This window comes from Cetorhinus maximus, chromosome 2, assembly GCF_964194155.1.
Source record: "Cetorhinus maximus chromosome 2, sCetMax3.hap1.1, whole genome shotgun sequence".
Lineage (NCBI taxonomy): Eukaryota > Metazoa > Chordata > Chondrichthyes > Lamniformes > Cetorhinidae > Cetorhinus > Cetorhinus maximus.
This window is the reverse complement of record NC_135880.1, coordinates 77,719,862-77,746,100: the sequence shown is the minus strand read 5'-3', so window position 1 is coordinate 77,746,100 and position 26,239 is coordinate 77,719,862. Positions and strand designations below refer to the sequence as shown.

General features: G+C 46.7%; 1 protein-coding gene across 3 annotated transcripts in view; it reads right to left on the bottom strand.

Moving 5' to 3' along the window:
- The window catches only part of ythdc2 (YTH domain containing 2), a 188,957-nt gene that overhangs the window by 98,856 nt on the left and 63,862 nt on the right, over positions 1-26,239 (bottom strand). For all 3 annotated transcript variants that reach the window (XM_078566322.1, XM_078566327.1, XM_078566335.1), the window contains one exon: positions 14,416-14,512. In XM_078566322.1, the coding sequence (XP_078422448.1) occupies positions 14,416-14,512 (97 nt within the window). The remainder of the gene's footprint in view (positions 1-14,415; positions 14,513-26,239) is intronic.

The following is a 26,239-nucleotide window of genomic DNA, read 5'->3' as shown; positions in this document are numbered from 1 at the left end:
ATAAACTGGCCATGCCTCTGCAACTAAGACAGATCAGGCACAGGCGCAGCCACAGTGATATGATTGGGGTCAGGCTCCAAGCCTGCCCGCCCGTGCAAGCATTGCAGGAGCACCAAAGGGCCACCAAGTGCTCCATACCTTAGCCCCCACCCCTCCCACTCCCCAGGTACAGACTTCAAGTCCGCCACCACTTTATTGGGCCGCAGAGCAGTTGGATTGTACACATAGTACAATCTCCTCACCAATGTTGGCCATGTAGGATTCACTGCTGGAGGCGCTCACAGTCCCTTGCAATCTCAGCATCCTAGATTGGACCAGTGTCCCCCATGTCACAGGTTGACAGGGCAGCCATGCAGCACACTCATCTCTGGCCATCCGAGGGGTGACCAGCACTCTCCAGGAAGCATTAAGGGGCAGTGACACAGGGCCAGGAACGGTGCTAAGTGCAGCCATGATAATCACGTCTCCCTCTCTCTTTCATGCTGCAGGAGGACCACATCAGGATCATGGATCCTGGTGACCTAGCTGTGTGTTTGATGGCCTACAGAGATGGAGAAGACGGAGGAGAGAGCGATTGAGGCACCTGGCTGTGCAAAGGCAGGAACAGCAACCTCATGAAGAAGGGGCAGCAAGGGCTCCTGCATACGCTGCCCAGGAGTGACAGCGAGCCGTGGCTGGTCGGCGCCTAGCGACATCCAGGGTCTATAGACGCCGCCTGCCATTCCTGCAGACGACTGAGAATCAGTGTCGCTGATGGCTGCGCATGTCTCGGGGCCTGGTGGCTCACATCTGCCACTTACTGCAGGACTTGCCGCCAGGGGGACATGGAGGGCATCCATTGCCAGTGGCTGTGAAAGTGACTGCGGCGCTCAATTCCTAGGCCAGTGGCTTCTTCCAGGGCTCTGCAGGTGACCTCTGTGGGATTTCACAATCCGCCACCCACAAATGTATCCACGAGGTCATGGATGCCATCTTCTCCACGGCACACAACTTTGTGCATTTCGCCCGGGACCGGGACAGCCAGGATGCAAGGGCCATTGGATTCGCCCTGATCTCGGGATTCCCACAGGTGCAGGGTGCGATTGAATGTACTCATGTGGCACTCAGGTCTCCATCGCTACACTCAGTGGACTTCATCAACCGCAAGGGCTGCCACTTATTGAATGTGCAGGCAGATATGCAACCACCAGAAACGCATCCTGCAGGTATGCGCACTGCTTCCAGGGACTGTGCACGACGCCTACATCTTGAGTCGCCAGATCCCTGCAGTCTTCCAGGGTCCACAGAGGCTGCAGGGTTGGCTCCTTGGGGACAAGGGCTACCCACAGGGGTCGTGGCTGATGACACCCATGTGGCGGCCTCAGACTGCAGCAGAGCAATGCTATAACGAGGCTCATTCAGCAGCTCGCAACTTGGTGGAGCAGACCATCGGGATGCTGAAGATGCGTTTCTGGTGCCTGGACCGGTCTGGTGGAGCCTGCAGAGGGTGTCACGCATCATCGTCGTCTGCTGCACCCTTTACAACCTGGTGCTGCAACGGGGCGAGGAGCTGGCTGAGGAGGAGATGGAGGAGCTGCAATGTCTCCTCCGATGAGAATGACACTGACGGAGATGAGGGTGAGGGGGTCCTCAGTGGTGGCGACAACAGGGATGAGGCTCTCACACTGGCTAGACAAGGCAGTGCACTCGGGAGGCCCTCATAGCTGCCAGATTTGTGGAGGATTCTGACGGCCTGCAGTGTGGTGTCACCGTAGATCCTATCACAGTTGCGAACGTTTGACTCCAATCTGCCTTATCTCGGCGCCAACACCCTCTGAGGGAATGCGCCTGTTATGGAGATGCAGGGGAGGCCCTAATAGCCGCCCGATCGCAGGAAAATGACAACAACATGCAGTGATGAGACTCCATTGATCTTCACATAGCTTCAGAGAATGTCTGACTCCTGTCTGGCTGAGGGAAGCTAGCTTGCGCTCCATGATCAGGGCCATCTCAGAGATGCAGCTATGAAACTTTAGATGCATCTGATGCTGTGTCCGCCTTCAGCACCTCAACCCTTTGGGAGCTGGGGCACAGCATCGCTAGTCGCAGGTGCTGGTGTGATGGGGGGCCAGCCCCACCTTAAAGGTGCTAAGAGAACACAAAGAGTACAAGAGAACTCTGTGGCGCCTGCCCACTACATTCTGGCAGCGAGGCCAGCACTGTCGAGGTTCAGGCATCAGTAATATTTCCAGTGAGTGTGAGGCTGAACCATCACTGTGGTCTGAAATCTGCAGAGAGCACAGGGAAGAGGCCCTGGACGGAGACACCTGCCTTTAATCTTGTGCAGAAAAGTTTCACATCTGAGTGACAAGAACACTGATCATCAGAATAAGGAGCCATAGGCAGGGAGACATTCTTGGGAGTTTATTGACAATAGTGAACAGTATGTACAAGTGATTAACATCTGTGCCCAAGCCGTGCAACTAATTCTCCTTACCTTTATGTAGGATGTTGTAGGCTACACTCCATTTTCAGTTATTTAAATAATCTTTTATTAATGTTTTGTTTGCACTTCAGTCCCACGCTCCTGATCTACGGGCGCCCGGTGCAGAGGGGGCCGGGAAGGAGGAGGGCCTCCTCATGAACCTGCTCCTGGGCCTGGCCAAGTTAACCATTGACAAGTCCAGGCAGTGGGCGATCGAGGGGGTTGTCCCACCCGACTGTTTGCCCCTCTTCCGCGGCTACGTTCACTGCCGGGTGTCCCTGGAGAAGGAGCACGCGGTGTCTGCCGGCACCATCAAAGCCTTCCGTGACCGGTGGGCACTGCGGGGACTGGGGTGCTTTATCGACCCTCTTAATCACATTTTGATTTGATGTTTGTAAGTTTCCTTTAAAGTCTGTCTTTGGTTTTAGTTACCCTAATTTAGGGGCTGTGTTTATTCTGTCTTTCATTTAGTTAATTTAGTTTATTTGGTTGACTCTGAAAGAGTAATTCTCCTTAACTGTCCTAACCCTGCCGCTACTGGCTTGGTGCCTCCCGGACATCCACAGCTGAGGTGGAGGCAGCCTGCTGACTGTGACGCCCTGTCTGCAATGACTTTGGTGGGCGTCCTCTGGAGGGCCAAGGCTTGGAGGGCCCTGGCCAGCTTTTGGGGTCCTGCTGTGTGACAGTGACACCCTCCTCGGCCTGTAAAGCTGGATCTGCAGAGGTCACAGGAAGGGGGAGAATCAGGTGGGTCGGTCACTCCCAAGGTCACCTGGGTGGATAGCCCCGGAGCGTGCACCTGCTGATCCTCCTCTCTATGGGTGCCCAAGGGCCCCTGGCTGACTCAGAGAGGAAGGGGAAGCTGGAGTGAGATCGAGCTGCCTAGCACCGCTCTCGCGTACACACTGGTGGAGGCCAACTATGGCATCAATGATGGAATTAAGCCTGCGCATCAGTGCAGGAATGACGTCCTAGACCAAGGTCTCCATGGCAGCCGCCATCCGGCCAGTGCTGACCTCAGTGCGTTGCAAAGACAGAGCTATCACCTCAGCCTGAAGACAGACAGACTCCTCCGACGTGCCTTGCAATCTGAGGAGTGCAGTGGCCATCCCTTCCTGATGTTTCTGGCTTGCCTTTGCAGATCCAGCAGCTATGCCATGGCCGAGTCCGGAGGATCATCATCTGACTGGGACCCAGCAACGTTCTGGCCTCCAGCAGTCCTCCGACTGCCGGGGACACTGTCGCTGCCTGCTGTGGATCAGAAAGTGCGACGTGCTCACCAGATTGTAATCCCGAGGCTACTCTAAAGATAGTTCCCACCGAGTGTGCGCGCTGGTAGAGGGTGTGGGTGAGCGCTGTGATGGTTCTTCAGGGAGGATGCCTTCAGATTCCTCGTCAGAGTTTTCTTTGGAGCTTGCTTGGAGGTTCTGGGTCATGGACTCCATCTGCTGCTTCCCAGATGTGCCTGCAAAAGCAAGGAGAGATAATTAGTGCATGGCAGTGGCCTGTGAAAGAGGACACATCATTCACTGCATGGTTGTCTAATGGATGTTGCATTGCTGGGTCCTCACTTGGTAGAGCAGCGCCGACCTCACCGTCAGCACAGGACTGTCCCGGTCATCGCCGGCCAGCTGGATGGCTCTGTTTTCAAATTCTGAGAGAGCTTGGAATTCCTGCATCCCTCCACTCGTCTACGACCTTTCCCTCCTGCTGTGAGCGTGTTTATCCGTCCTGCATGGACAGAGATGGGGAGAGTTTATCAGGACGCCTGCCAGGCCAGATAATATGTACGCCTGGCCTGTATGGGTGGTGAGTGGTCCCATGGACGGGATGAGGACAATGATGGTGTGTATGAAAGAGTGAATTGTGATGTCCCTTGCACAGGCAGCGAGTGAAAGCCCTGTGGGTATGTGATGGGTTTGAGTGTGAGAGAGTTGGGAGTGATGAAAAGAATGACTTACCCTGGTGGAATGGAAGAGATCGATCATCCGTTTTTGGCACTGGACGGCTGTCCTCTTCAGGAGGGCGTTGGCACTGACTAACACTGCCACCGCCTCCCAAGCCGGGTTGGTGACATTGCTATCCAGCCTGTGGCCAGGGCAGGGGTAGAGCACAACCTGGCGGGCCTCCAAGGCATCCAGCAGTCTCTTGAGGGACCCGTAGTTGAAGCGGGGTCTACGGTCTTTTTGCTTTTGCTCACCATGTCTCCCAGGCAGCGGTGGTGAGCTGGTGGCGATGAGCACTTTGCTGTCAGCTGCATTTTAAAGATGGTGGCAGGCGTGATGCAAAAGTGGGATGATGGCGAACAGCCGAATGACAGCCTGCCCACCATGGAAATGGCGTGTTTTCCGGGAGTGAATATATATTGAGGCGGGTTCTGGAAGGTATGGTGTGAAAACCTGCCATTTCCATCGACGGGCAGGACTCCATTTTAAACAAAAACAGAATTACCTGGAAAAACTCTGCAGGTCTGGCAGCATCGGCGGAGAAGAAAAGAGTTGACGTTTCGAGTCCTCATCACCCTTCAACAGAACTGAGTAAAAATAGGAGAGGGGTGAAATATAAGCTGGTTTAAGGTGGTGGTGGTGGGGGGCGGGGGGAGAGAGAGAGAGAGAAGTTTGGGGGGGGGGAAGGTGGTTGTACGGACAAGCAAGCAGTGATAGGAGCAGATAATCAAAAGATGTCACATCTAAAGGAACAAAGCGGTGTTGAAGGTGGTGATATTATCAAAGAGAATGTGCTAATTAAGAATGGATGGCAGGACACTCAAGGTACAGCTCTAGTGGGGGTGGGGTGGAAAGACTGACAGGGCATTACAGGTATAGATTTAAAAATAATAGAAATAGGTGGGAAAAGAAAAATCTATATAAATTATTGGAAAAAACAAAAGGGAGGGGGAAGAAACGGAAAGGGGGTGGGGATGGACGAGGGAGTTCAAGATCTAAAGTTGTTGAATTCAATATTCAGTCCGGAAGGCTTTAAAGTGCCTAGTCGGAAGATGAGGTGCTGTTCCTCCAGTTTGCGTTGGGCTTCACTGGAACAATGCAGCAAGCCAAGGACAGACATGTGGGCGGAGAGCAGGGTGGAGTGTTAAAATGGCAAGCGACAGGGAGGTTTGGGTCTTTCTTGCGGACAGACCGCAGGTGTTCTGCAAAGCGGTCGCCCAGTTTACGTTTGGTCTCTCCAATGTAGAGGAGACCGCATTGGGAGCAACGAATGCAGTAGACTAAGTTAGGGGAAATGCAAGTGAAATGTTGTTTCACTTGAAAGGAGTGCTTGGGCCCTTGGACGGTGAGGAGAGAGGAAGTGAAGGGGCAGGTGTTGCATCTTCTGCGTGGGCATGGGGAGGTGCCATAGGTGGGGGTTGAGGAGTAGGGGGTGATGGAGGAGTGGACTAGGGTGTCCCGGAGGGAACGATCCCTACGGAATGCCGCCGGGGGGGGGGGGGGGGGGGGGGTGAAGGGAAGATGTGTTTGGTGGTGGCATCATGCTGGAGTTGGCGGAAATGGCGGAGGATGATCCTTTGAATGCGGAGGCTGGTGGGGTGATAAGTGAGGACAAGGGGGACCCTATCATGTTTCTGGGAGGGAGGAGAAGGCGTGAGGGCGGGTGAACGGGAGATGGGCTGGACACGGTTGAGGGCCCTGTCAACGACCGTGGGTGGAAAACCTCGGTTAAGGAAGAAGGAGGACATGTCAGAGGAATTGTTTTTGAAGGTAGCATCATCAGAACAGATGCGACAGAGGTGAAGGAACTGAGAGAATGGGATGGAGTCCTTACAGGAAGCGAAGTGTGAGGAGCTGTAGTCGAGGTAGCTGTGGGAGTGGGTAGGCTTGTAATGGATATTGGTGGACAGTCTATCACCAGAAATTGAGACAGAGAAGTCAAGGAAGGGAAGGGAAGTGTCAGAGATGGACCATGTGAAAATGATGGAGGGGTGGAGATTGGAAGCAAAATTAATAAATTTTTCCAGGTCCCGACGAGAGCATGAAGCAGCACCGAAGTAATCATCGATGTACCGGAGAAAGAGTTGTGGGAGGGGGCCAGAGTAGGACTGGAATAAAGAATGTTCCACATACCCCATAAAGAGACAGGCATAGCTGGGGCCCATGCGGGTACCCATAGCCACACCTTTTATTTGGAGGAAGTGAGAGGAATTAAAGGAGAAATTGTTCAGTGTGAGAACAAGTTCAGCCAGACGGAGGAGAGTAGTGGTGGATGGGGATTGTTCGGGCCTCTGTTCGAGGAAGAAGCTGAGAGCCCTCAGACCATCCTGGTGGGGGATGGCGGTGTAAAGGGATTGGACGTCCATGGTGAAGAGGGGGCAGTTGGGGCCAGGGAACTGGAAATTGTTGATGTGACGTAAGGTGTCAGAGGAATCACGGATGTGGGAAGGGACTGGACAAGGGGAGAGAGAGGGGAGTCAAGATAACGAGAAATGAGTTCCGTGGGGCAGGAACAGGCTGACACGATCGGTCTGCCAGGACAGTCCTGTTTGTGGATTTTGGGTAGGAGGTAGAAGCGGGCCGTCCGAGGTTGGGCGACTATCAGGTTGGAAGCTGTGGGAGGAAGATCTCTAGAGGAGATGAGGTCAGTGACAGTCCTGGAAACAATGGCTTGATGTTCTGTGGTGGGGTCATGGTCCAGGGAGAGGTAGGAGAAAGTGTCTGCGAGTTGACGCTCAGCCTCCGCGAGGTAGAGGTCAGTGCTCCAGACAACAACAGCACCACCCTTGTCAGCGGGTTTGATGACAATGTCAGGGTTGGATCTGAGAGAACGGAATGCAGCAAGTTCAGAGAGAGACAGGTTAGAATGGGTGAGAGGAGCAAAGAAATTAAGACGACTAATGTCACGCCGACAGTTCTCAATGAAATGATCAAGAGAAGATAAGAATCCAGAGGGAGGGGTCCAGGTGGAGGGAGAATATTGGAGGTGGGTAAAAGGATCCGTTGAACGGGGAGAGGACTCTTGCCCAAAGAAGTGAGCACGGAGATGAAGGCGGCGGAAGAGTTCAGCGTCGTGCCGAGCCCGAAATTCATTGAGATGAGGGCGTAAGGGTATGAAACTAAGTCCTTTGCTGAGCACTGAACGTTCAGCGTCGGAGAGGGGAAGGTCAAGGGGTATAGTGAATACACGGCCGGGGCTGGGATTGGAAGATGGGATGGGGACGGAGGGACAGGCAGGGATGGAGGGTCCTAGATGGGTGTTAGTGTCGATGAGTTGTTGGAGGTTGCGTTCCTTAGCACTTGAGAGAAAGAGAAAAAGTTTCTTGTTGAGGCGTCAGATGAGACGAAGAATAAAATGAAACTGGGGGCACGTGCAGCTTTGAAAAAGGGTGCGGCGGTGCTGCTGGAGGAAGAGGTCGAGTGTGTTCATATGGCGGCGCATGGCACTGAGTGTGGATCTCAGAATGCGACGGGAACAGCAGTCCGAGAAACGTTTTATGTCCCGGAGATACCTGTAATCCTGGGTGTGTTCGAAACATGAGGGATGGAATTTCAGTTGAAATCCACGTGGGGTAAGTCGGAGACAGTCACTGAGAAAGGAAATATGGCTGTGAAAGCAGGTTTTAGTAAACACCTTGTCAAATACCAGGAGAGAAATGGAAAGCAATGAAGGTGAACAAGGCAAAAGAGAGATACGGAAATCGGAGAGAAGAGCAATACTTCTTCAAGGTAGGCATTTCTTGAAGAGTCGTGGCAGTCAATTAAACACAGAGATAAAGAGTTAAGGATGGTGACCTGTCTCTCTTGAGTGCTGGCCTGAATCAGAGTGCCAGCGTCTCTGTATTCTTCGCAATGCCGCAGGCTGCTGCTGAGGCTGCAAAGAGAAAGAAAAGGCACCTCCATGGTCAAGTGACCTCAAAGGGTCGGTAAGTGATTTATTGATGTGCTGGGCCAGGCAAGCAGGCCCTGGTGATCAGAGGGGTGGACTCTCCAGCAGCAACATCAGGGCAGTGAGGGAGGCAATTGCCACTGAGAGGCCCTTCCTTGGGCCATGGAACCTCCGGAAAGGGAGGCCAACCCGGGTAGGTGCTGGGTCTCTGTCTCGATGCCGCTGGTCGGCTCCCCACATTGCAGGCAGCTGTTACAATGTTAGTGAAATACCGGCAACCTGGTAAGATGATCATCAATAGGCCAATTAATTTGCTTAACTGGCCGCATGCCTCTAGTAGGCGGATGGCTGATCTGCTGCAATTCCTGCTGCTGGTACTGGAGGCGGCAACATATGTGGTTTCCCCCCGCCCCTCACCCCAACATCTTTTGCCAATGTTTTACCATGCCTCCCACTTCCCAGCCCATCTCCAATGTCCTAGTAAAACCCAAGCCATATTGTCCCTTAACTTCAGTGACAAAAAACAATGTTGATGTCTTGTAACAATCTAATCAAAGCGATGCTTGAAATGTATCCTGTTATATTGGATGCCTACATTGGCAATGTATTTTGTGTGCTGCAAGTACCGATATAGTGAATATTTAAGCCTCCACTGATGAATGTGCTGCTCAAATGCACTAATTCAATGTAGCACTGGCCCAGGAGACACCTGGATAGATCCCTGGGTTGCGCTCAGTTAGTTATCCTGAGTTAATAAGAGTGTCTCCAAAATCTGTTGGAAAGGTAAAGTGGAAATAGCCAGTATTCCCAATCCTGATCACCATCCAATGATCCCTGCTGGAAAGTCCAAGGCCTGAATTTTTCTCTCATTGGACATGCACGATTGGCGAGCCCGGGGGTGGTCGGGAAACGGGCCCCCAACCACGATCAGTCCCTGACCGCGATTTCACAGTGGCTGGCCAATTAACGGCCAACCAGTGTGCAATGTGCACTGAAAAGCTCAGCGCTGTCAGAGTGGGGGCGGGAAGAGGGCAAGCGACGATGTCACTGCGGGCGAGTGCTTTGAGCGAGCTCCCTGAAGGAAGACAACTGCCTCAGGGAGCTGCCGACCTCCAAATAATAAAAGAAAGCGCAAAAAAACTGAAAAAAATGTCCATGCAGCACAATCAAGCATCTGAAAGCATATCTCATAAAAATGCTGTCCCCAAATATTTCTTTTTATTTTATTTCCTAATGGGAGATTTCATCCCGACCTTGGATGAGGTCACATGAAAAATGTAAAGGCCGCCTGGCGATTGGCTCATCCGCCAACTGTAAGGTTGGACGTTTAACGGAATTTTGCATTCAATTGCACCGTTAACGGGCTTAATTGCCGGCAGGCGCACTTCCGGCTGCTGCGTGGGCCCACTGAGCGAAATATCACACAAGTGCGCTATGACGTCAGGACGCTCGCCCAACATCATCTCTCACAATTTTATGCCCAATCGGGTCAGGCGCACACCCACTCGCAGAATGTAAAATTCTGCCCCAAGTGTGCATACATCACACAAAGCAGAATTATGTCGTCTGTGATGCAACTGAATATGGCCAAATTTCCCCCTCTTTCTTCACTCAGGGATGCTAATATATTTATAATGAGGTATAATAATCTCTCCACAGATGAGACCTACTAATTCGGCACAGACTGGAGATTGAACATGGCACCTTTATCACCACCTTCAACACCTCTTTGTACTTTTGTCTGTGACATCTTTTGGTTATCTCCACCTATCACTGGCCCTTTACCTAGCTCTTCTTGTCCCAACCCCCCCACCCCCTTAAACCAGCTTATATTTCACCCCTTTCCTATTTTTACTTAGTTCTGTTGAAGGGTCATGAGGACTCGAAACGTTAACTGTGCTCTTCTCCACCGATGCTGCCAGACCTGCTGAGTTTTTCAGATATTTTTGTTTTTGTTATGTGACTTTCATAGGCTGTATGACTCAAATGATGCCTGGATAAATTCATGGGTTGGAACTGCACTTAACCACAATCTGTAACCTCATGTTTCGGCATATTCCTCACTCTACCATATCATCAAGTCAAGTGATGAACCTTGGTTCAATGAGAGGTGCAGGAGAGCATGCCAGGAGCAGCAGCAGGCACACCTAAAAACATGGTGTCAACTTGGTGAAGATACAACGTAGGACTACATGCATGCCAAACAGTGGAAGCAGGACCAAATGATCTTACAATCAATGGAGCAGAAAAAAACTCTGCAGTCTTGCCACATCCAGTTGTGAATGGTGGTGGATAATTAAATAATTACCTGGTGGAGGAGGCTCCACAGTATCCTCATCCTCAATGGTGGGGGAGCCCAGCACATCAGTGCAAAAGACAAGGCTGAAGCATTTGCAACAATCTTCAGCCAGAGGAACCGAGTGGATGATTCATCTCAGCCTCCTCCTGAGGTCCTCAGCATCACAAATGCCAGTCTTCAGCCAATTCAACTCACTCCCAAGTGATATCAAGAAATGGCTGAAGGCACTGGATACTGCAAAGGCTAAAGGCCCTGACAATATCTCGGCAGTAGTACTGAAGACTTCTACTTCAGAACCCTCCCAAGCCCCTAGTCAAGCTGTTCCAGTACAGTTACAACACTAGCATCTACCCGGCAATGTGGAAAATTGTCCACAAAATACAGGACAAAATCACTCTGTGGCTAATTACCTGCCCAGCAGTTTACTGTCAGTCTTCAACAAAGTGATGCAAGGTGTTGTCGAAAGTGTTATCGAGCGGCACTCAGTTTGGGTTATGCCAGGACCACTCAGCTCCTGATCTCATTACAGTCTTTTGTCAAAACAAGGACAAAAGATCTGAATTCCAGAGGTGAGGTGACAGTGACTGCTTCTGACAGCAAGGCAGCATTTGACCGAGTGTGGCATCAGGAACCCTAGCTGGAAAACAGGGAGAAAATTCTCCACTGCTTGAAGTCATACCTAGCACAAAGGAAGATGGTTGTGGTTGTTGGAGACAATCATTTCAGCCCTAGGACAGCACTGCAAGAGTTCTTCAGGGTAATATCCTAGGCCCAAACATCTTCAGTTACTTCATTAATGACTTTCCCTCCATCATAAGGTCAGAAGTGCAGATATTTGCTGAGGATTGCACAGTGTTCAGTACCACTTCATTTGCAAGTCCTCAGGTACTGAAGCAGTTCATGTCCATATGCAGCATGACCTGGACAACATTCAGGTTTGGGCTGATAAGTGGCAAGTAACATTCACGCTATACAAGTACCAGGCAATGAGCATCTCTAACAAAACAGAATCTAACTATCTCTCTTTGACATTCAATGGCATTACCATCAATGAATCCCTCACTATGAACATCCTGGGGGTTACTATTGACCAGAAACTTAACTGGATCAGCCATACAAATACCGTGGCTACAAGAGCAGGTCAGAGGCTGGGAATTCTGCAGCAAGTAACTCACCTCCTTACTTTCCAAAACCTGTCCACCATCTACAAGGATCAAGTCAGGAGTGTGATGGAATACTTTCCACTTACCTGGATGAATGCAGCTCTCACAACACTACAGAAACTTGACACCATCCAGGGCAAAGCAGCCTGCTTGATTGGCACCCCATCTATCACCTTAAACATCCACTGTCTCCATCATTTGCATACATTGGCAGCAATGTGTACCATCTCCACAATATAATGCAGTCACTTGCCAAGGTTGTTTCAACAGCACTTTCAAACCTGCAACTTCTATCATCTAGAAGGACAAAGGCACCAGATGCATGGGAGCAGCATCACCTGAAAGTTCCCCTCCAAGTCACACAGCATCATGACTTGGAAATATATCACTGTCCCTTCACTCTCTCTGAGTCAAGACCCTGGAACTCCCTTCCAAACAGCACTGTGGGTGTACCTACACCACACAAACTGCAGCAGTTCAAGAAGGCAGCTCACCACCACCTTTTCAAGGATAATTAGGAATGGGCAATAAATGCTGCCCTAGCCAGTGATCCTCACCTCTTATGAATGAATTAAAAACATTACCGAGAAGTGGAATTATTTTCAAAGGGTGTGGAAACAGAATTATCTGCTATTATCAATCATCCAGAAGGAGATCTGGCTCGTATATATGCAGAGACATTGATTGATAAGTGTTGTCAAGGACTAAAGTGTTGGGCAGAATTTTATACCAGTATTTTACGGTCCCGCAGAAGTCAATGGGTTTTTGAATGGCTCACTGCATTTTACGGTTCTGTCCCTTGCCACGACAGGGCTATAAAAGTCTACCCATTAACCCTGTTTCTCTCCACAGGTGCTGTCTGACCTGCTGAGTATTCCTAGTAATTTCTGCTCCTATGTCTTATGTCTTATGGCTAAACTTAAGTATAAGGGGCATGATTAGGAAGTTTGCAGATGATACAAAAATTGGCTGCGAGCTCAATAGTGAGGAAGAAAGCTGTAGACTTCAAATATACCAATGGTCTGATCAGAAAATTGGTAAATGGAATTCAATCCAGAGGAGTGAGGTACAGTAATGCATTTGGGGAGAGAATACATCAAAAATGGTCAGATGCTGAGAAGCGAGAGGAGTAGAAGGGCCTTGGAGTGCACGTTCATGGACTACTGAAGGTAGCAGGACAGGGAGATAAGATGATTAAGGTGGCAAATTCCTTTATTAGCTGAAGCACAGAATGTAGAAACAGGGAGGCTATGTAAGAACATTACTTAGGCCTATACAGTTCTGGTCACCACATTATGATAGGATAGGATTGCTCTAGAGGGAGTACTTACGAGATTTACAAGAATGTTGCTAGGACTGGAATTTTATAGCTAGGAGGAAAGGTAGGATAGACTAGAGTTATTTTCATTGAAATGGAGGAGGTTGAGGGGGAACTTAATTGAATAAAATTGTCAAGATCATTTGGATAGGAAGGGCCTATTTCCATTGGAACAAAGGTCGATAACCTGGGAATATAGATTTAAAGTAATTGGTAGAAGGATTAGAGATGTTGAGGAGAAAATATTTCATTTGGAGTGTGGTGGGGTCTGGAACTCACTGCCTGAAAAGTTTGTAGAGGCAGAAACCTTCAACAAACTTAAATAGTACTTGGATATGCCCTGAATAACCATAGAAGGCTATGGACCAAGTAACGAAAGTGTGATTGCTCTTTTTCGCCCAGCGCAGGCACAAAGGACTGAATGTTTCTGGCCCTGGGTGATGGGTTTGGTGGCAGAACTGGAACCAAAATTAGACAATCTCACATTGGTGTGGACCCCAACGCAATCCACCTCTGAGTGATCTTGCTGGAGGCAAGGTCTGACCAGCACCGGCTACTCTCCTGAAAGCTACAGGTAATTAAATGCCCACTTGGGAAGAAATCGTTGACACATTGGGATCTTCTCAACAGTGAATGACCCCCCATCCCACCACTGAGACTAAAGCCCAGCTGCTGGATGGTGGCAGCCTTCCAGTAACAGGCCACAAGACTGTGGGTATCTCCTTTAAATTCCTACCTTCCAATGCTGTAGATATCAGAGGGCCACAGTTGTGGCCCTAGTCATCAGGTGGAGGGATTCCACCCTCCTCAATTATGCCTTTGCAGCTGTAGCCAAAATTATATTTTACCATTTTATTATTCTGCAGAGGGTGCCTCAAAACGGCCAGGTCTACGGAGGGGCTACCAGCTGAACATCACTATAGGCCCTCTGACTGGACCTCCCGATTCTCTGGTCTGCCATCCACTGTCATTAATTGGACAGGCTCCCAGAGACAGCTTCTTAATTGGCCCCTCCAGGAAGATCACGACCAACATCCTACCGCACCCACTTACAGATTCCTGACCCAGAAATGAGGAAAACATTGGGATGGCAAACTAACAAAGAAAATTCATCCTGTTGGGTCAAATGGCCTCCTTCTATGCCATAAATTTCTAAGGTTCTATGATCTAGCACTGATTGATTCGTACCTACTGTATGTGAAAGACAACACATTCCAACATACAGTCTATGTAAATAAACTATTTGGAATATAAGGAAATCAATTCATATAAATTATATCATTCATTTAATTTACGATTCTAGAAGTTTTACATGATATCAGTTTTGAAAACTTACTTGTGAGAATTATCTGCAAATCTTTTATCATCATAGAGTATGCGATCTCTGAGCCCTACAATTTCATCATATCCGGGTAAAAAAATTAAAACAGCACCTGGAAATATAACCGTAAAGACGTTAAAAGTGTTTTTTTAAGCAATGGATGTTTTTTAAGATTTGAATGATGTACTATTGTACTACTAAATCCTATTGCATGATACATGGAAGTTACGTTCCTGAAATTGTGAGAAACACAGGATTTGTAACAAGATGGATGAGTTGACGGCACAAATAAATATAAATGGATTTGACCTGAGAGCTATTACAGAGACGTGGATGCAGGATGACTAAGACTGGGAACACAATGTTCAAGGGTATTCCATGTTCCAGAAAAACAGGCAAAAAGGAAAAGGAGGTGGGGTAGCTTTGTTAATTAAGGAAACTATCAGTGTGGTGGTGAGTAGTGATCTAGGTGTAATAGATCGTGATGTGGAATCAATTTGGGTGGAAATAAGGAATAGCAAGAGGAAGAAGTCATGGGTAGGAGTTGTCCACAGGCCCCCAAAGAGCTGCCTCACTATCGGACAGCGTATTAATCGGGAAATAATGGAGATGTGTAAGGGCGCTACAATTGTCATGGGTAATTTTAATCTGCATATTGACTGGACAAATCAGATTGGCAGGGGTAACATGGAAGGTAAATTTGTAGAGTACATCAGCGATTGTTTCTTAGAGCAATACGTTGCAAAACCTACCTGGGAATAGGCTATTTTAGATCTAGTGATGTGTAATGAGGTAGGATTAATAGAAATCTCATAGGTAAGGATCCTCGAGGGGGTAGTGATCACATGGTAGAATTTCAAATTCAGTTTGAGGTCGAGCAACTCGGGTCTCAAACCAGTGTCCTCAACTTAAACAAGGGCAATTACAGAGGTATAAAAAAGTGGGCTGGGAAAATAGACTAAGGGGAGGGTCAGTGGGTGAGCAGTGGCAGACATTTAAGCAGATATTTCATAATGCTCAGCAAAAATTTATCCCAGTCAAAAAGAAGGACACAATGAGAAGGAGGAACCACCTGTGGTTAACAAAGGTGGTCAAAGAGAGTATCCAATCAAAAACTAAGGCATACAAAATGGCGAAAACTAGCGGTAGGCCAGAGGATTGGGAATTTTTTTTTTAGGAACCAGCAGCAAGTGACTAAAAAGCTAATAAAGACGGAGAAAATTAATTACAAAAGTAAACTGGCAAGAAATATAAAAACAAACAGCAAGAGCTTCGATGGGCATATAAAAAGAGAGCAGCTAAAGTGAGCGTGGGACACTTCACAGAATCACAGCAGAAGAGGCACTTCGGCCCATCGAGTCTGCACCGACATGAGAAACACCTGACCTACCTGCCTAATCCCATTTACCAGCACTTGGCCCATAGCCTTGAATGTTATGACATGCCAAGTGCTCATCCAGGTACCTTTTAAAGGATGTCAGGCAATCCGCCTCCATCACCCTCCCAGGTAATGCATTCCAGACCGTCACCACCCTCTGGTTAAAAAAGTTTTTACTCACATCCTCCCTAAACCTCATGCCCCTCACCTTGAACTTATGTCCCCTCGTGACTGACCCTTCAAATAAGGGGAACAGCTGCTCCCTATCCACCCTGTCCACGCCCCTCATAATCTTGTACACCTCGATCAGGTCGCCCCTCAGTCTTCTCTGCTCAACAAAAACAATCTATCCAACCTCTCTTCATAACTTAAATGTTTCATCCCAGGCAACATCCTGGTGTATCTCCTCTGCACCCCCTCCAGTGCAATCATATCCTTCCTATAATGTGGCGACCAGAACTGCACATAGTACTCCAGCTGTGGCCTCACCAAGGTTCTATACAACTCCAACATGATCTCCCTACTTTTGTAATCTATGCCTCGATTGATAAAGGCAAGTGTCTCATATGCCTTTTTTACCATACCAGTAACGTGCCCTTCCACCTTCAGAGATCTATGGACACACATGCCAAGGTCCCTTTGTTCCTCAGAACTTCCTAGTGTCGTGCCGTTCATTGAATACTTCTTTGTCAAATTACTCTTTCCAAAGTGTATCACCTCACACTTTTCAGGGTTAAATTCCATCTGCCACTTGTCTGCCCATTTGACCATCCCGTCTATATCTTCCTGTAGCCCAAGACACTCAACCTCACTTTTAACCACCCGGCCAATCTTTGTGTCATCCTCAAACTTACTAATCCTACCCCCCGCATAGTCAACTATGTCGTTTATATAAATAACCAATAATAAGGGACCGAGCACAGATCAGTGGTATGCCACTGGACACTGGCTTCCAGTCACTAAAGCATCCTCCTGTCATCACCCTCTGTCACCCACAACTAAGCCAATTTTGAATCCACCTTATCAAATTACCCTGTATCTCATGTGCATTTGCCTTCTTTATAAGTCTCCTATGTGGGACCTTGTCAAAGGCTTTGCTGAAATCCATATAAACTACATCAACTGCACTACCCTCATCTACACACCTGGACATCTCCTCAAAAAATTCAATCAAATTTGTTAGGCATGAACTCCCTCTGACAAAGCAACGCTGACTATCCCTGATCAAACCTTGCCCCTCCAAGTGGAGATAGATTCTCTCCTTCAGAATTTTCTCCAATAGTTTCCCTACCACTGACATGAGACTCACTGGCCTGTAGTTCCCTGGCTTATCTCTACAATCCTTCTTAAATAGTGGAACCACATTAGCTGTTCTCCAGTCCTCTGGCACCTCCCCTGTGGCCAGAGAGGAATTCAAAATTTGGGTCAGAGGCCCTGCAATCTCCTCCCTTGCCTCCCTCAGCAGTCTGGGACACAAATCATTCGGACCTGGATATTTGTCCACTTTTAAGCCTGCCAACACCGCCAATACCTTGTCACTCCCTATATCAATTTGCTCAAGAACCTCGCAGACTCTCTCCCCGAGTTCGATACCTTCATCCTCATTCTCTTGGGTGAAGACGGACGTGAAGTATTCGTTCAACACTCTACCAATGTCCTCTGGCTCCACCCATAGATTGCCCACTTGGTCCCTAATGGGCCCTACTCTTTCCCTGGTTATCCTCTTCCCATTGATATACTTATAGAATATCTTGGGATTTTCCCTACTTTTACCAGCCAGAGCTTTCTCATATCCCCTCTTTGCTCTCCTAATTGCCTCCTTAAGCTTCACCCTGCACTTTTTGTACTCCACTAATGCCTCCACTGATTTGCTTCCCTTGTACCTGCTAAAAGCCTCTTTTCCTTCTCATCGTATCCTGAATATCTCTGGTCATCCATGGTTCTCTGGGCTTGTCACATCTTCCTATCACCCGAGAGGGGACATGTTGAGCCTGTACCCTCCCCATTTCCTTTTTGAACTCCCCCCCCTCCAACCCCCCCACCCTGCTCCTCTGTAGATTTCCCCACAAGTAGCTGTTCCCAGTCTATCTTGGCCAGATCCTGCCTTTTTTAGCAAAATCCGCTCTCCCCCAATCCAAAACATTTTTTTGCAACTTGTCTATTTCTTTGTCCATAACAAGCTTAAATTGTACCATGTTGTGGTCGCTATCACTAAAATGCTCCCCCACCACCACCTCAGCCACCTGTCCGGCTTCATTCCCCAGAATTAGATCCAGCACTGTGCCGTCCCTTGTTGGACCCTCTACATATTGACCTAAAAAGTTCTCCTGTACACATTTCAAGAAATCCACTCCATCCAAGCCCTTAACACGATGTCTATCCCAATTAATGTTGAGAAAGTTGAAATCACCTAATATAATTACCCTACTGTTATTATTTTCACACACTTCCGCAAAATGTGGACATATTTGCTCCACTTGGAGGATGCGACTGGAGAGCTGATAATGGGGAACAGGGAAATGACAGATAATTTATACCAATACTTTGCATCGGTCTTCACTGTGGAGGACACTATAAACATTCCGAAGATATCAGTTAAGAAAGGAACTAATGGGAGGAAAGATCTTGGAATTGTCTCTATCATGAGGGACAAAGTATTTGACAAACTAATGGGACTAGATGCAGACAAGTCGCCAGGACCTGATGGCCTGCATCCAAGGGTTTTAAAGGAAGTGGCTGCAGAGACAGTGGAGGCATTGGTTGAAATATTCCAGAACTCACTAGAATCCGGGAGGGTCCCAGCGAATTGGAAAACCACTAACGTGATGCCCCTGTTCAAGAAGGGAGGGAGACAAAAAGCAGGAAGCTATAGGACAGTGAGTCTAACATCCATCATTGGGAAAATCATAGAGTCCATTATTAAGGAAGAAATAACAGGACAATTAGAAAAGCTTAATGCAATCAAACAGAGTCAACATGGTTTTGTGAAAGGGAAATCATGTTTGACAAATTTGTTGGAGTTCTTTGAGGATATAACAAGCAGAGTTGATAAAGGAGAACTGGTAGATCTAGTGTATTTGGATTTCCAGAAGGCATTCGGTGAGGTGCCACTTAAAAAGGTTATTGCACAAGATAGAAGGTCACTGTATTCGCATGGATTGAGGATCGGTTAACACACAGAAGAGAGTCAGGATTAATGGGTCTTTTTCAGGTTGGAAAGACGTAACTAGTGGAGTGCCACAAGGATCGGTCCTAGGGCCTCAATTATTTACTAACTATATTAACTTGGAAGAGGGAGCAGAGTTTAATGTATCCAAATTTGCTGACAATACAAAAAAGGTGAGAGGGCATGTTGTAATGAGGACATAAGGAATCTGCAAGGGGATATAGACAGGTTGAGTGGGTGGGCAAAAACGTGGCAGTTGGAGTTTAATGTAGTGAAGTGTGAGGTCTTGCATTTTGGTAGAAAAAATATCAAAAGGCAGGCTGTTACTTAAATGAAGAGAGACTCCAAAAAAAGTGCAGCACAGGGGGATCTGGGTGTTGTTATGCATGAAACACAAAATGTTAGCATGCAGGTGCAGCAAGTAATTAAGAAAACAAATGGAATTTTGGCCTGTATTGCTAGGGGGGGTTGGAGTTTAAAAATAGGGAAGTCTTTTTACAACTGTCCAGGGTGTTGGTGAGGCCACACCTGAAGTACTATGTACAGTTTTGGCCCCCGTATTTAAGAAAGGATATACTGGCATTAGAGGCATTTCAAAAGAGATTCATCACTAGGCTGATTCCTGGGATGAAGGGGTTGGCTTATCAAGAACGGCTAAACAGTTTAGGCCTTTTTTCATTACAGTTTAGAAGAATGAAGGGTGATCTTATTGAAATGTACAAGATTCTGAGGGTGCTTGACAGGGTAGATGTTGAGAAGATGTTTCCACTAGTGAGGGAATATTGAACTGGGGGACATAGTTACAGAATAAGGGGACTCTCATTTAAAACTGAGATGCAAAGGAATTTCTTCTCTCAGAGGGTAGTGAATGTCTGGAATTCTCTACCCCAGGGAGTTGTGGAGGCTAGATCACTGAAAATATTTAAAAAGGAAGTATATAGATTGTTGAAATATTGGGAAGTTGAGGGTTATGAGATGGTGGCACAAAAGAGGAGTTGAGGCCTGGGGCAAATCAGCGATGATTTTATTGAATGGTGGACAGGCTAGAGGGGTAGAATGTCCTTCGCCTGCTCCTATTTCTTATGTTTTTATGTTACTCATTCTCCTGTCTATCTCCAAGTTGGTAAAATGTAGCGTGACGGACAGACTTTGTGTGTTTCCTCTAATTCCCATGATCAGTATTTTGTATGTGAGAGCTGTGTGTTTTCCTACTCTCAAATTGTCCTAATTAAATAATTCCAGCAGCAAGCTTTTTGAGAGTTTAAAAATAAAGAAGATTACTTATTGGCTCAGAACTTTCAGTCTCCGGATCACCGGAGGCTGGATGTACAACCCAAGATATGCATCCGGACCCTGTGAAAGTCCCGGTGCACTGACCTCTGTGGGAATTCCCTGGGCAATTCCCTGCTCCCGGGACGTTCCACAAAAGTCTCCGGCTCTGAGTTAGAGTCTGAGGCTTCGCACTGTTCCGCAGAACTTAGCTGAATAACTACCTAGGAAATGCTAGACAGAAAAACCTAGACTAACTCCTTAATAACGACAGAAGTAACCCCCCAAACTCCCCCTTCAACCACCCCTCCCTGACTCAGCCCAACTACACCTAGCCCAACCAACCAACCCCTGAACTGACTACCCCTTCTGACCAAACTAACCCTCAAGCTGACTACTCCTCTGATCTGATTAACCTTCCCAACACAACCTGAACACCATCAACTCGGCTACCTTTCCTGACACGGCCATCCTTGGTCCACTTGCCATCTTACTCATCTACTGTTCACTCAGCTACTTTACCCACCCTTATCACACCCACCTACACACCCTATCCATACACTCATGAATCAATTCACCCATTCACTAACATTCACACTAGACATTTTTACAGCAGTTAGTGCCATAAAAAAGGGGGCTTTTTCACTCTTTCGCTGATGCTACTCTGCTACGATGGAGTTCTCCAATGGACTGCACACTCCATATTTATGGAGAAGCCAGGCTCAGAAGACCGAGCCAAAAATGCAAAGCAGTGTGAACGCAAAAAGTATGGTTGGGATGGCAAACCCACAGTGATTGACATTTCGTGGAAGACACGGGCGAATATCACAGAATTACCTGAATTAATGCAACATTTCACTCACTCATCTCACACACAGGTGTGAAGATAATATACTGTTACAGGCTATAATTATCTCAGTCTTTTTCATGGCAGGCCTGTAGTTTCTTAGATGAAGTTGATGCTTAAGTTGAAGTCCTTGTAAAGCGAAGGGTTCTCAGCAGGCTGAGAGATTTCTGGTAGTCAAATTTCTAGGAGGTTGGTTCTGAATTGAACTTCAACCAGAACATGTTGGAGAGTCCTTCTCGTGCATGGGGTCTCCCACTTTCAATGTATTGCTGCTGGCTGCTTGGTGACTTGCGGCTAATTGAATGGCTTTTGGTGAACTCTTTGTCTGGAATGATTTAAAAGCAGCCTGCAAAATTTGTTCTCGCATCATATGATTTCCACAAGTTCAAAGTCCTTTTTCCAAATAAAAGGGTGGTGTGTATGTTGATTCCAATCATCCTGTGTTGTCATCTGACATCTTGAAATTCACCCATTTGAATTTGGATGAGGGAAACAATCATAATACAATGGAAGGTTGATAGAATCCATTCATATCCGTCTTACACACAGAGTTATGATATCCCCTTTTATCCAAGGTGAAACAGAGTCAGGTTGGCTGGAATTCTACAGTCCTTTTATGTTGATCCATCTTAAACAAAGGGGTATGTGAATTCCCCTGGTGGCTATGAATGTCCATATTTAATTAGGCATTCGCTTGAGGCATCAGGCTGTCTGAAACTCAAAACGCCAAAGGTCACATGATTTTCAGTGGTGATTTTAATAGTATGCGTCCAGTTTTAAAAGCATTGACTGAAAGTTCATAATATACTGGGACATAACACGCCTCTACCGCATAGGAAGAAAGTCATCAAGTTTCCACTTTTTTTCCCAAAAAATTGAATCTTGGCTGACTTTTTTTTTTAAACATGGCTTCTCTGTGAAGCACAAGGGAACACACACATTAATCGTCACAGATTCGGACATTCATATAGGAACCTGGCACTGCTACAGTTCTGTTTGTTGTATCCCCGTTTTCCTTATAAATCTCCAGCTACTTGTTGTCTGGTGAATGTTCATTAATATCTGTATGCAAGGTTTTGGGTACTTTAACGTCAACTGGTATATGATTCTCAATGATTTAGCAATTGCTGGGAGTTCAAGCTCCATGCTGATTTCTTGGCGGGGGGGTGGGGGGGGGGGGGGGGGGGGGGGGGGGGAAGAGTCAGATTTCATATGCCTGTTTATCCGTTTCAAAGTGTCTCGCATGCAAATATCCCTGTTTTATTGTGGTGTCTGCAAACCTCAACCTTTTCATGGCTGCTTCCAGAGCCCATTTGTGATGATTCAGGTTTTGGTCTACTCATATTTCTAAGGTGAATAGTGGAGTGTATTGGTTTTAAACACATGAGGTGCCTGGGCTCTCCCCCTGCACCTTATCCTTAGTAAGCTTGGGAGTTGAACTGCTAAGTTGGATTTAAGTTTTTGAATCTGATGGTTTTAACAGACAATTTTACATTAGCTGCAACAAAGACAGAAAATGCTGGCAAAGCTCACCAGGTCTAACAGCAAATGTTGGGAGAGAAACAGAGTCCATATGACCCTTCTTCAGAGCAGACAGACTCAAAACGTTAACTCCGTTTCTCTCCCAACAGATGCTGCTAGACCTGCTGAGTTTTTCCAGCATTTTGTTTTTGTTTCAGATTTCCAACATCCAAGGTATTTTGCTTTTATTTTACGTTAGCTGCACTTGTACTTGTGGCTTTCACAAGTGCAGTTCATATTATGGTGCATTGACTTGTCTTTTTTTGTTACTTGGGGGTTGGGTTTGTCCCCAATCTGCCCCATGTCCTTTGGGACACTATTTCCCACCAGCTTCTGCTGTACTGCCCTGTGGCACTTCATCTGGATGAGGCATCACCCTCACTGCCTGTCAGTTTGGGAACTTCGTCTGTCCCTATTTAAATCTGGGAAGAAGTTGCCTGCTAACCAGATTTCTGGTTCAGCACCTTCATTCTTTTAAATTTCTATGGGCTTTATCTTGGCCTCTTTAAACTCTACTGGCCTGGGTTTGGCATCTTGAACTTATATGGTTCCATTCTCACCCCTTTTACATTGGTAGGCCCTCTCCTGGTCTCTGGCTTTCTTACAATTTCCCTAATCCTTATTGGCTCTGTCACCCGCTGTAGGATGTTAGGGACTTCCTCAGCTCTGCAATTTAGCATAATTTTTCTGGTTCCCCTCCCTCCATGGACTATTTTTAACCCAATAGGCACAGTACATGGTACCCCACCAATACATTCATTCCCTGTATGGGCAAGCTCATAACAATCCTGGCCATCACTACACCAGTGATTCACTGCAGGTGAATTTTAACTAGGGGAACCTTTAAACATGTGCCAATAAGCCCTTTTCCTCGCACTGTAGTCTGTGTCCTGCTTTTGGGCAGCATCTCAGCAACCTTCACTGCAAGCGGTGTTTGAAAACATCCTGCATCTCTAAAAAATGGTTATTTCTCTTCTTGGAGCTTGTGATACAAAAGGAGCCACTGTCCCTTTGTGCAAGAAGCCTTAGCAAGTATTCTGTCCTAGACTGCTCCATTTAAGTCTAGGCTCGGTAACTTCCAGGCTATGGACATGGTTCCAACTCCCCTGTTGGCCTTTAGGTGAACCAACAGTTTTCTTTGATGTGTCCACGGTTTCTGGAATGGAAGAAACCAGGCAGGTTCTGGCAGGTTTACTTTCCAGGTTCTTTCTTTTTAAAGGTTGGGGACTAATCTGGCCTGCCTTCTCTACTGTCCTTTCCTCTGGAGTCTATTTCTGTTTCATCTACCTCCTTCTTGTCTCATTAGGTGCTAGGAGTTACTAGATCCAGATTTGTTTATGTTTAAAGGTTTATGGGATAAGTCATAGTCATCAGACATGATGGCTCCGTCACTAGCATTTGAAACACTTTGTTCCTGTATGAGAGTTTTAAGGCTGTATGAGAGGCAGTTTTTGAACTCCTCCAGCAATAATATTTCTCTTAACCCTTTGTAGGTGCAGTCAATTTGTAGGGCTTGGACCCACCTGTCAAATGCTAACTGTTTAGTTTGCTCAAATTCCAACAAAGTCCGTGTGGGCTTTTTACGGGAATTCTGGAATTATTGGTGGTATGCCTTGGTATGGGTTCAGAGTCACTGAGAATAGTAGCCTTTGTCTGTTTATAACTGGCACAGCTTTCAGCAGACAGCATAGAATAAATCTCACCAGCCTTTCCTATGAGCTGACCTTATAGTAGGGATGTCCAAAACTCTGTTAGCCATTGTAATTGAGCTGTCAGTTTCTTAAAGGCTGTGAAGAAAGTTTCCACATACTCCTTTTTAAATTTAGCAATGAATCTGGAATACTTTAGGAAATCAAAGCTTTTCTGTGTTAAGGGTATTTAAATTACCACCAGGTAAGGTCAAGTTCTCCCTAGCTGCTTCAATCTGTCTCGGTTCCCAACCTTTCTGTGCCTTTAATTCTCTCAGCTTTTTCTAGCTGGAAAGCACGCTCTTTCTTTCTCTCTTGGAATTCCCTCTGTTTTAGCGGAGTTTGCTCTCCTCCTTTTCTTTCTGGTCTTCTTATTCCTCTTTTCTTACCTGAAAATCTAACTCCAGCCTCCAGTCTCCTAGGAAAACTTTGGCTAAGATGGCCTGGCCTGTTTCAGGTTCTGTATCTTCTATTTGTTCCAAATCTGTGGTGAGGCCAAGATGCTCAACTAGCATCTTTAGTACCGCAGGCTTCTGTGCTTTATTACGTATATTCAATTCTGCCTGCTTAGCTATGGCTTTTAGCTGTTCTATATTTAAGAAATCAAAATTTTGCCAAGTCCTCCTCTTGCATAATTGCTTTTACATTGAAAGCACCCATCTTACTTTCTATTGATAGTATTCACAAAGCTTACTGCTGTAATCCATTCTGCTTTCACAATTTTGGCAATGTCACTTTCCCCTTCTACCTCCAATTTCCTTTTGAAAGTCAAATTTGGCTTATTTGCAATGGATTTTATTCCAGATTGCAGCTCCCAATTTTATCAAGAGCAGATTTGTGTTTCCTTTACTTGCCTGTGATCAGTATGTTTGTATGTGAGAGGTGTGTGTTTTCTTACCCTGTGTCCCCCCCCCCCCCCCCCAATTAAGTACATCAGCAACAAGCTTTTTGCGAGTTTAAAAATAAAAAAGGTTACTTATTATCACACACTTACTCGTCTCACACAAACGTTCAGACACCAAGGTTAAATACAGATGAAGGTAATATACTCTTACAGTTTATAATTATTTCAGCCTCTTTCGTGGCAGGCCTGTAGTTTCTTAGGTGAAGTTGATGCTCAAGTTGAAGTGAACGTCCAGTAAAGCGAAAGATTTTCAGCAGGCTGAGAGGTTTCTGATAGCTGAATTTCTAGGAGGTTGGTTCTCTGGTGAACTTTAACCAGAACATGTTGGGGAATCCTTCTCTTGCATGGGGTCTTCCACTTTCGATGTATTGCTGTTAATTACCTTGGATACTTGATGACTTGCAGCTAATTCAATGGCTTTTGGTGGAACTCTGTCTGCAAGCAGCTTCTTGCTGATTCAAAAGCAGACTACGAAATGGTTTCCTCATCATGTGCTTTCCACAAGTTCAGTCCTTTTTCCAATCATCCTGTGTTGTCGTTTGATATCTTGGGATTCACCCAGTTTAGTTTCGATGAGGGAAACTATTATAATACAATTGAAGGGTGACAGGATCTATTCACATCCGCCTTACACACAGTTATGATGTCCCTTTTGTCCAAGGTGAAAGAGTCAGGTAGGCTGGAATTCTATAGTCCTCTTGTGTTGATCAACCCTTAAACAAAGGGATGTGTGAATTCCCCTGACAGCTGTGAATGTCCACATTTAATTATGCATTTGCTTAAGACTTAGGGCTGTCTGAAACTCAAAATGCCAAAAGGTCACGTGATTTGCAGTGGCAATTTTAATAGTCTGTGTGTGTCCATTTTTAAAAGTATTGATTGAAAGTTCATAATATACTGGGACACGACAGTGGGTTCAGTCTGTTCAGGATCAAGTATAGATCAAAATGTATCGGTTTTTCTTTTTATTCGGCCACTGTCTCCTTGATAGGTCTTGCCTCCATTTCCACCGTGGTACCTCCCATATATGCCATGACAAATCATTAGCAGTCACATCTCAGGCCTT